The sequence below is a fragment of the Buceros rhinoceros genome, unplaced genomic scaffold, assembly GCF_000710305.1.
Source record: "Buceros rhinoceros silvestris isolate BGI_N320 unplaced genomic scaffold, ASM71030v1 scaffold5172, whole genome shotgun sequence".
Classification (NCBI taxonomy): Eukaryota; Metazoa; Chordata; class Aves; order Bucerotiformes; family Bucerotidae; genus Buceros; species Buceros rhinoceros.
Window position 1 is genome coordinate 390 of NW_010397049.1, and position 10651 is coordinate 11040.

The 10651-nt window shown below is 48.7% G+C and overlaps 1 protein-coding gene across 1 annotated transcript in view; it reads left to right on the forward strand.

The window, feature by feature from the left end:
- Positions 1–10651, forward strand: part of CRTAP (cartilage associated protein) — an 11984-nt gene that overhangs the window by 383 nt on the left and 950 nt on the right. The window contains exons 2-6 of the mRNA XM_010146088.1: positions 1713–1862; positions 2144–2315; positions 3182–3310; positions 3867–4012; positions 5116–5199. Of these exons, the coding sequence (XP_010144390.1) occupies positions 1779–1862; positions 2144–2315; positions 3182–3310; positions 3867–4012; positions 5116–5199 (615 nt within the window). The 5' untranslated portion in view covers positions 1713–1778. The remainder of the gene's footprint in view (positions 1–1712; positions 1863–2143; positions 2316–3181; positions 3311–3866; positions 4013–5115; positions 5200–10651) is intronic.

The following is a 10651-nucleotide window of genomic DNA, read 5'->3' on the forward strand; positions in this document are numbered from 1 at the left end:
TGTCGGTGGATGCGGGTGTCTCGTGCACCCGGTGCTGGAGAAGCCTCCCGTCACGCCGACCTCTTGCCTGCCCCTCGGAGCTGTAGCCTCATTCCCCATCACCTCTTCCACACCGCCTTAGCCACCAGTTGGTGTCTGCTGCACCTCCATTTCTTCCTCTCCATGGTCAGGATCCCCAGTCCTTTCCTCCTCCTCATCTTCTCCCTGGCAAGTCTTGCAGCTTCCTCCTCCCACCCACCTCGTGTAACACACGGTGGGACCAGCGTATGCCTTGGCTCTCCCTCTGCTTGCCCACCTAGTGCGGTCCAGCTCACTCTTCACCAGTTGATCCACACCTCATCCAGCACATCCTCTAGATTAGCCCCTCCTTGTCGTGTAGTTCTGCTGTGCTTACCCCTGCCCCTCTCATCTCTCCATCCGCTTTACTTCTAACTGTCTCTGAAAGCTTTTCCAGACCTTCATGTCACCGCTCTGCTCTTGCAAGTGCTCTTTGCTGCTTCCTCTCCCTCAGTGTGTCCGTCTTCCTCGCTTGCTCTCTTCTGCCCAGGATCTAATGGACGATTTACCCCCTCCTTCGCATCTTCAGCTTCTCTCCTCTTTATAGTCTTTCCTGCTCCATTGCAGTCCAGCTCCAAGCTCTCACCACGCACTCGGGGAGCTCTGACTGGGCCTTCTAGAGCTACAAACTGCTGCACACAAAGGACTTTTTCCTGGCTGCTGGTTTTCTGACGAAAGGAATGTCAGTTCCCCCACCCCCTGCCCCGACCCCAGCATTTGCGATATCGGAAGGAGGCAGAGGGAGACGCTTGATTCCATTTTTTAGAGGGACCATGTGTTTATTCAGGTGGGTTCCGCAGTGAAACTTTGCCACGTCGTAGGTCCTGGGAGTAGATGTTTCTCTGCTGCCGCTTGCTCCTCTGGAGGGAGCTTTCTCGTAGCCGCTTAGGAATGTGCTTCCACAAAAGCTTTTTTTGTTGTTGTTAGTGGTGAAAATTGAAACCGAGCGTGAATTACGGACTAAGCAAAAATGAGAGACCCCCTCAGCCTGCCAGCAAATGGGGTCAAAGCGTTAACGAGGCGTTTGACGAAAGTGCAGCCGAGATTTCCCGCTGCGTTCCGCACCGGCCGGGCTGGCTGGAAGCACATAGTTTTGGGACAGCGGGGAAGGGCGCCTGGCGGAGTTCCAGCCCTGGGACACTTCCAGCAGCAAGAGCTCGCGTTCGGGTCGAAATCTCGCTGTGGTGTAGCTGTTTCCAAAGCTACTTTCAGATACATGGTGCTATAAAAAAGGTACTAAAAAAATAAATGCACGACCCAGCGGTGCAGGCACGTTTGGCACAGGCAGCTGTAAATGAGGAACGCACGCTTCTCCAAGTGTCCGTAACGGGGTTTGAAGCTTCAAAACGGGTAAAGGAAATCACACGGTACATTAGGGGAGAATTACTGAGCACAACGCTGCTGTTTGTCCGTCTTCGTAACACTGTCAGGGAGATACATCACATCACAGCGATGCAGCCAGGAGTCGCACAAAGAATTACCTCCTTTGTACCGTGCCGTTGTATCTGCGGAGGCTGTGCTTTCAGGAGAAGGAAGTTTGGGAATACAGAGGCTGCAGGAAAGTTCATTGACAAAAACAGGGGAACTTTGAACTGGTTTTTGCTCAATTAACCTTTCCCCCCCACCCCCCTTCTTCCTCTCCCGTCCATGTTTAGGCAAACAATCTTCCCAAAGCTATTGCAGCAGCCCACACGTTTCTTCTGAAGCATCCGGACGATGAAATGATGCAAAGAAACATGGCCTACTATAAGACCATACCTGATGCTGAGGAGCATATTAAAGACCTGGAGACGAAGCCTTACGAGGTATGATTTTTATTCGCAGTCTGATCTTTTGGAGCTGTGCTATTCCTGCTCTTACTGGGTGAGATTCATGGATCTCCTTTGCTTACGTGTTCTCAGCTCTTACTCTCCTTCTTGTTGTCTTCTCCAGTCCGTTAGCCATCTGTATGTGTTGTCCTCACATTAACTAGTAACAGCTTATACAGTAACCCAGAAATGCGGAGGCGTCACTGACCGTGTTAGAAGTCACCCACAGCTTCCCACAGATCAGCTACTGCTGGTTTTCATCCCCGCCAATTTTCCAGACTCTCTTTGTCAGGGCTGTGAGAGCATACAACGGTGACAACTGGAGAACGTCCATCTCGGACATGGAACTGGCTCTTCCTGATTTCTTCAAAGCCTACGATGACTGTACAGCGACCTGTGAAGGCTCCCGAGAGATCAAAGACTTTAAAGACTTCTATCTCTCCATTGCAGGTGAGCGGTTAGGAAACAGCACGGAAAGGTGGCCCACAAGGAGAGGTGGCCCACAAGGAAGGGTGGTCCACAAGTGCATTTTAGTTTATCCGTGAGTTTGGCTACGAAGTTCACAGTGTGAAATGCACACGGTGCCCCCTCTCAGTCCGGGCCAGTATGAGTTTATTAGAGTCCCGGAAAACTGCTTGGATTCTGCTTTTTTGTTAATTGAGGGCTGTCAGAAGATCAGAGCAGAGACTTGTTACGTTAACGTGGAAGTTTGTGTGTCAGGATGTGTAAGTAATGACTACTCCATCCAGCAGCGGCAGTTGTCCAGGCAGGTCTCCTGAGCATTGTTGCACTATCAGTGTGGCCCCCTTAGTGGCTTGGTGCCACTAGTCCTGTCCCCTTGTAGCAAGCTTTCATAGACCGGGACAGCGTCTGGGCTTAAACGTTTCTGGAGCCACCAGCCTACTCGTGTCCTTGTCTTGGAGAAGGTCCAGGCTGCAGGCACACACCGCAGACGTCTTGGGGGGTTTATTGTGCCATCGCCTGCTGTATTTCTCCATGACACAGTTGTGCTCAGCAGCGTGTGCACCTTCTTCATGCCGAAATCCAACGAAATCGCACAGGCTCCCAAAACTGCAGAAAACAGTGCTGTTCAGACCAGAGCTAGGACATCACGGGCTGTGTAGAACCTACCACCACAGCCTGCCTGTAGGTGTCAGTGAAGCCAAGCTGCTGGACTGTGGAGTGGCAGCTTTGGACTGTGCTGGTGAGCAGCGAGCTCGGGCTGCGCAGGGCCCAGGAGGGCGTTAGGAGGCGAGTGTTGGTGGCTAGCTGACGGGAGGCGTTTTTCCCATCCGCTGATGCTCTCTTCCTTCCAGACCATTACATCGAAGTCCTCGCCTGCAAAGTGCAGTGCGAGAGTAATCTGACACCTATCGTAGGAGGCTTCGTCGTCGAGAAGTTTGTGGCCACCATGTACCATTACTTGCAGTTTGCTTATTATAAATGTAAGTAGTGATTTCATGGGCTAAAATAACATCGGGGTGATGTGGGACAGATTCCACTCCCAGTCTTTTCCCTCTAGTTAAAATGTTTTTGAGTGTAAAGAGTGGCCTCCAGAATCCGCACTCTCCTGGGACAGCAAATGAGGCAGTTCCGGAGTAAGTGTGGTCTGACCCGTTACTGCCCTTCGTCCTTCACGTGATACCTGCTGCCAGCACAAGTTGCTTGCACTTTCAGAGACACATATAAATGATAAACGTTCTAATAAATGACAAACGTCCATGGTATGTATCGTAGATGTCTAAGGGATGTTTAAACCTACAGAGTGTTTCGCAGAAAACCTCCAGAGGCAGGTCCCCACTTTTGAATCACGGCCTTACCTGTTTCAGAACACAAACCAGCTTGTCCTTTCTGGGAAGCCACTTGGGTTTTTTATCTGCAGCTGGTGGGGCAGTAGAAAATGGGTTCTGTTTCCATCTGAGTTTTTCAGTGCTTAGATGGTAGTTGGAATTTGTTCATTCGCCTTATCTGGATTGGGGTTTTTGTGTGTTTGTTAATTAGTGAATGACATGAAGAATGCGGCTTCTTGTGCTGCTAGTTACCTTCTGTTCGACCAGAAGGATGAAGTGATGAAACAGAACATGGTCTATTACCAGTACCACCGGGACAAATGGGGGCTCACAGAAGAGGATTTCCAGCCCCGATCGGTAGGTGAATTACTTAAAATATTGAGGTATTTCCCTGAAACTCAGCGGGTCAGAGCCTGGGAAAACAGGGATCGTTGCAGAATCATTTTAGTTGTTAGAAACCTTGAAGATCACCGAGTCCAGCCGTTCCCCCTGCACTGCCAGGGTCCCTACACCACGTCCCTCAGCACCACCTCGAGATGTCTTTTAAACACTTCTGGTTGGATTTTATCTGTGGACAGCTGTTATGTGCCACACACCTTATCCACACGCTGGAAACCCAGGGCGCCAGCTGAGGCAGAAGACAGAGGAGATGCATGTGGCTCTTCCGGGCAGCAGCAGCGAGTCTGAGCTCACTCCTTTGTCACCGCTTTGGGAACAGACCTGTGCTTTATAGCCATATTGGAGACCGTGTTTGAGGGTGCTGGGACTTGCTGTGAAAACCATAATGCCTCTGGGTTATTTTCAGAAAGTGGTACCAGGGTGACAGCAGCACTAAGCTTTAGGTGTTCTTCTGAAAGAGAAACTCTGCTGTTTTCTTCCCTCAAGAGGAGTTAAATGGTGTAATCGAAGCAGGTTACGGTTGGTATTCAAAATTTCGAGAGCAGGTGATTGAGCAGAAGTTTGCTGTGCAGGCAAACAGCGGGGGAGTGGCAAGGGGATGGGACAGGTCAGTGCCCCTGCAGAATTTCCCTCGCCCAGCACCAGGCTGGGCTGGTGAGTCTGTATCACGCCAAGCAGCTTAGTGCCTCCTCTTCCCAGAACTGCCTGCCGCCGTGTGCCAGCGCGCGGGGAGACGGAGGCTTTCTCCCGTCCCGAGCCCGCTGGAATGCAGGCGCAGGCTGCTGCTCGGCTCTGGCAGGCTCGCTCCGTACTGTCAGACGCACCAATGCTTTGAAATGTGAGAAAGGGGAGAGCGCTTTGTTCTTCTCCCACCAACGGAGCTGGTGCGCAGAAGGATCTACAGGAGACATCGGATACGCTGCTTGCTGCTCTGCTGTTCCCTTTCTCACCCCCTCCCTGGGGTCTGCCTTCTGCTTAGCCTGGAAGAGTTTCAGGTGACATGTGAGGACACTCCCCTTCTTGCTACCCTAAAGTAACCTAGAAATTTTGGTTTTTGACAGGAGGCAGTTCGATACCACAACATAACCACGCTCCAGCTGGAAATGTATGAATTCGCAAAGGAGCATCTAATGGATGATGATGAGGTGAGTTTTCTAGAAAGGAAATCGCAGTCACAAACCCAGCAATCACCTTGAAGTGAGGATGATAAGTAGATGGAATTCCAGGGTTTGGTTAATATGGAAAAAATTGTCGTAACCGTGACTAATTTATCTACATTTTTCCTTGGTAAATGGAGTAAAATACACAAACACAAGGAACATCACGTACCATGTAAAAAAAATACGGACAGTATGAACACAAAGGTGAATATAAAGCACAGAGCCTGCAAAACCAGAAAATCCACTTTGCAGGCTGTGACACCAGGGGGCACAGAAGTAGTTTATATCTTTAAAGCCGACGGTTTTCTGGTAGTTCTTTTCTTCTGTAATGTTGTTTACATTAGATTGAAAGATCCCCATAATTTTGTCCAGAAGTAAGCACCTAAACTGTAATTTTTCTCAAAAGGAAGCCTTGTTATCGGCAATTTTTTTCAGCACAGTAACGTTTTGGTCACCCAGTCTTCCTTCTTAAACGGTTGCAATTCATGGCCAATAACGGATAATGACTACTGTTAGACTGGAAATATGTAAAGTGGATTTTTTTGTGCACGAAAAATCGCTAAATCGTTGAAAGGGCATTTCTTTGTCTCCCACGGCTGAAACTGAAGCACCAGTCATGGAGGTTTTGGATGGCCTTTTGTTTTGCTTTGTTTTCAGAACCTTTTATTTAAAGGTTTAAAAAAAAATCTTCAAATGATGGAATAGTTCGTTGCTGGCATTGGCTGAGAGCTGAGAGCTCAGTCACGGCGTGGGGCGGGGTACGCTGCTGAGGTCTTCTTAAGTTAGAAAAGAGAAGGATGGTTTATGTCAAAAAGTGAAATGACCTGAAGACAACTCGAGACGTAAAATGTCATTGCAAGGTCACCAGACTTGAGGAAGACTTTCCATTGGGATAAAACTCGCTGATGAGAGACAGTTTAATAAGCATGATCTAGATGAGGACTGGTTGGTATGGATTTTCACCGGGGTGTGAAATACTTGAGCACTTTTTTATCTTCCCTTGTTGGTTTGGGTTTTGCCCGTAACGTTTTCTCAGGTTAGGCATAAACTTAATTTGTAATTTTTTCCTTCTTTCTTATCTGGGGCTTCACAAGACAGGGATGAGGAGCTAAGGAAGGGGAGAAGCAGTCGGTTGTGAGGGGAACTGACTCCTGTTACAAGAAGGGATTATAGAAGCAATCTCCAGCCTCAGGCGCTGCGTACAGGATAAACCAGCCGGCACTCACTGCTGCAGCCCATTCACCGGAGCGAATATAAATGCTCTTGCAGTCCGCGGGAGGGGACGGCAGTTAAACGTTGGGGGAAGTGACAAGAAGTCGCATGACACTGGATTGTATGTTTGGGTTAAACAACCAAAACTCCAGATCTGGTCGTGCCATAGATGTCCCTACCCCACACTCTTGTTGTCTGAGGAAAGTTTCCACTCCCAGGGAAAAGCCAAAGGGCTTCTGTGCCCCCCCTGCCTCGGGCTGACGGAGCTGGGAGGGATGGAGGCTGTCCATGCCTCTGGCTTGGCTCGGGCTCTTGGTGGTGAACTCATAAATCCCTGGCTACCAGAACTTGTCCTTGGCCGCAGGAGCCTTCCAGGGAGTACAGACAGAGCCGGAATAGTGCAGAGGTAAAATCGCCACCTTGCAGTTTCTGCCTTATGGGCAGGACCTGGTAGTGTGAGTGGAATTTTTTTTTTTAATATTTCTTCTGGCACAGATAGAAAAGTTTATTCCATTAGAATGCTGAAAACTGATGAAAAGCCCAGATAAGATGTTGCAGTAAAAGCTTTATTAAAAATTGTTAAGGATGGAGGCAACCTCTCTTTTTAGCGCTGTCTGTTTACTTAAACCACGTGCTTCTTGGGCGACAGGCTGTACCTCCTGTGAGATTCCGTGGCCCACGTTTGCTGTCTGTGAAGTCGCTTGTGGGCCGAGAAGCCTATAAAATAATTTGCAGGGAAAAAATGGTTCTCTTTGATGTGACAGAAGGATCTCTTTCTGTGTGAAGGTGTCGTTATTCCCACGTGGACAGTCTCACTGTATCCCGCTTCTCAGCACTCCCGGTTCCCAGGTTGTCCGTCCGTTTTTAAAGCCCATTAGCACAGCGAGCGAGAACATGCGGCTTCTTCCAGCAGTGCTCTGCAGTGACTGCAGAGGCTGGAACACGCCGTGATGAGTTTTGCATGTGGCACTACAAGAAGTACCGTCCTGTTCGTGTTACTGTATTAATGTTTTTCCACAAGGAAATGAAAAACTCTGGTTCAAACATTTAACACATCCTCGAGGTGACAGAGAATATTCGCGCCAACCAGCTACAAATTACTTTTTCTTCAAAGTGATTATTATTAAATATCCTTACAGTTTTCCACAGCAAAGTTAAAAGCACATCACACAGCGTTGCCATCTTCGCCAGGGACAGTCCCGCTCTCCGGGGTCTGGTCAGAGGCGGGAAGGCGGTGATAGATTGCACAGATTTAAGGAGCAAGCTGAAACGCCGTTAAGAGCCAGGCGCTCTGCTAGTGGAGATATAACTTCAGCACGGCACTAATTGTAGGAGACATGTTTCTGGCCCTTGAAATCACTGTTCTGGAGGGGTATTTTTTTTTCAGGGATAGCTACTTAGCTGTTCTAAATTACATAAGAACCACAAGTATTTGGCTGGGATGATCCGACAACGTGATTTTTCTTTCAGTACTTAAACAGTAGGTGAAAAACTGTTGGCAGCTTTGAGCTGCTTTTTTGGCATCTTATTTGTGTATAAAGTGTGTGTCCATTTGTACAGTAGCTGCAATTCAAATGCTGCGTTCCTAAGGGTGATGCAAAGGAGGAGAAGTGTAGAACTAACGTGGCTGGTGGAAGGAGAACGTATGGAATAGCATCAAAGCACGAGGGACTACTGAGAGCAAAAAATACTCTGAATTCAGCCTATTTTCTCACTAACAACATATTTTCAGCTTTATTAACTCACTTTTAGCTTATGTTCAAATGATCTGTACGAGTGCACTGGTAATGGCAAAGTGTGACTGTGGACCTGTAACCCCTGCCCTGCCTGGGACCTCCAACCAACACTGCTACGCGGAGAAGAGCTGGTGCAGCCAGTGCAGAGAGAGCTGGCAGCGAGTTGGCGTTGCCGTGGTCCCTGGTTAAAGGGGATTTTCATTGTTATTTCCTAGTGGAGACCCTGCCCACGTGGCTGGCTCTCCAGAAGCTTCCGGCTCTCCCTTCTTTACTACATGTGTAGCTTAGTTGAAGCTGCTCCTCCTTCAATTTAAGCTACCTACCACAGGAAGCTGCAAGCATGGCTGGACTTAAAACGGCAGGATGTCCCCAAGCTGCAGGTACTGATGTTAGGAGGAATTCTTACCTGCCCAGATTCTCTTAAGCTTCTGCGTGCAGAATTACAAAGTAATTAACATCCACGTAAAGAACAACTAAGCTCTTTTAGTATTGAAGAAGCCCACCTAAACCCATGTAACAGTGGGTCACGCTGTGGACTAAACACCTGACAAATAAACAACTTCGTTCCTCTGCACAAAGAATTGATGGATTTGGTTTTTAATCCTGTTAGAATGTGAGGAATGTCCAGCCTGGTCTGTACTGCTCGTGGAGGAGCTGGGAGGGCTTTGAGGTGGTCACACCGAGCTCTCGTGTTTTAACTGGAGGTTGGATCAAGGAACGTCTTCTTGGTCTAAGGCTGAATAAACCTTTCAGGCTGAGCCGCCCATTGACACATCCCTTACTGTTCTCCCAAAATAATGCGGGTGTCCCAGAAATGCAGCTCTCTGTCACTACTCCTGAATTAGTTACCAGGACAGTTACAGGACAATTACTCATTGGTTAAGGTGCAGCCCCGACATCTCCTCACAGAGGCCACCCCTGCGACCATTCCCGCTGTCACAACCTTGCCACCTCCACCCCATACTTAAGGGAACCACATCTCTTGCTCTCACTGTCGAACAAATTTGCAGTCATTAAGATCTTTGAACTTGAGCAAAATCTGAATTCTTGCTGTGCAGGACAGCCAGGGGACATTTCCTGGCATAAATATTTTCCTCCTAGGTCACAGATGATAAGGAAACAAAGATGCAGCCAATTCTTCTTGCTCTGTGTATTGTCTTTGCAGGCTCGGTTCATTGGATGAGCTGGGGTAAAGGCTGTTTCTTAGTCATTCACTGATAATCACACGTGAAAGCATGGCCATAATATCATTTCTCTGTAGATCGTACTTCATTCGAGAACACCGTTATTTCAATACTCTCTGATTTCCTGAGGAGCAGGCTGTCCTGAGGAACGTGCATCCCTATAGCAGAGGGCATCAGCAGACCTGCATGGAGTACGGCGTATAGCTAGACAGCTATTTTTTCCCCGAACTTTTCCAGTCCACGCCTGAGAAAGGACAGAACAGATGGTAGGTGGAGGCTAAGGAAGGGCCGGCAACAACCCTTGGCCGATGCGTACCTTGGTTTTGGACGCTCAGCTTGTGGTAATACATGAGGAATTCTGCATTTTTCTCCTTTTTAGGACTTTTCAAATGCTCTAGCTGCACTTGTAACACCGCTCTCACTAGGCTGGTTTAGTGTAGTCAGAATGGACCAAGAACTCTGTTTTAAAACAACTTTTTGTTAGAACTCCCCTACTCACTTAGGTAAAACCGACTTTAAACCCTCTGTAAAACCTTCTTGAATTACTTACTGTGCTACAAAACTCGTTCTCTTTGTTTGTGCCTCTGTTCATCTAAGCCAAGGGTGCTCAATTTGCATATCTGACAGATAATTAGAGGCTCCAGTTGATCAGATCAGCTTCTCCGATTCTTCCTACCGCTCACGCCAGTCGGGGAGCATTCCCCTGCTGCCGTTCAGTGTCCTGCCTCCCGTATTTCAGGCTATACCTGTCCCATCTTTCCCTGTCCATCCTTGCTCTGTCACTCCCACTTCTTCCTGTCCCTGGATTGGGAGAGGGAAGAGGTCAGTAGCACAAGGAGGGAGGTCGTGGGGTGCCGGCAGAGCTGTTGTACTGGCAGAGCGTATCTGGCTTCCAGTGCAAACGAGGAGGCAGTGGGTGTGGAGTTACATCCGTCCTGTGCCCCGAGCAGCATAGTTACGTAGTCTGCGCTAGAGCTGGGTGGCTGTTGTCCCCTCAAACAGCTGACACAGAAAGAATTGTGTGTTTGCAGCTGACTTTGCGTGTAAAATTTGATGTTCTTCCTGTTATGGTAGGTGGGAGCCAAAGAGCATCCCAGGTAACAGGAGGAATGCTCACACCGAACGCGTAAATCGCAGCGGAGAATCTTTTCAGGCCCCAGATCTTGAGGCCAGCATGAAGTTGTTTGCTATCAGCGGGCAGGAGGCTTCCCCCCCCCGCCCCCGGAATGAACACCTGGGAAATACTTGCTGACTTCAGTCATGCAAAATGGCTGGGAGCGGTCCAGCGTGTGCTGCACAGGCAAG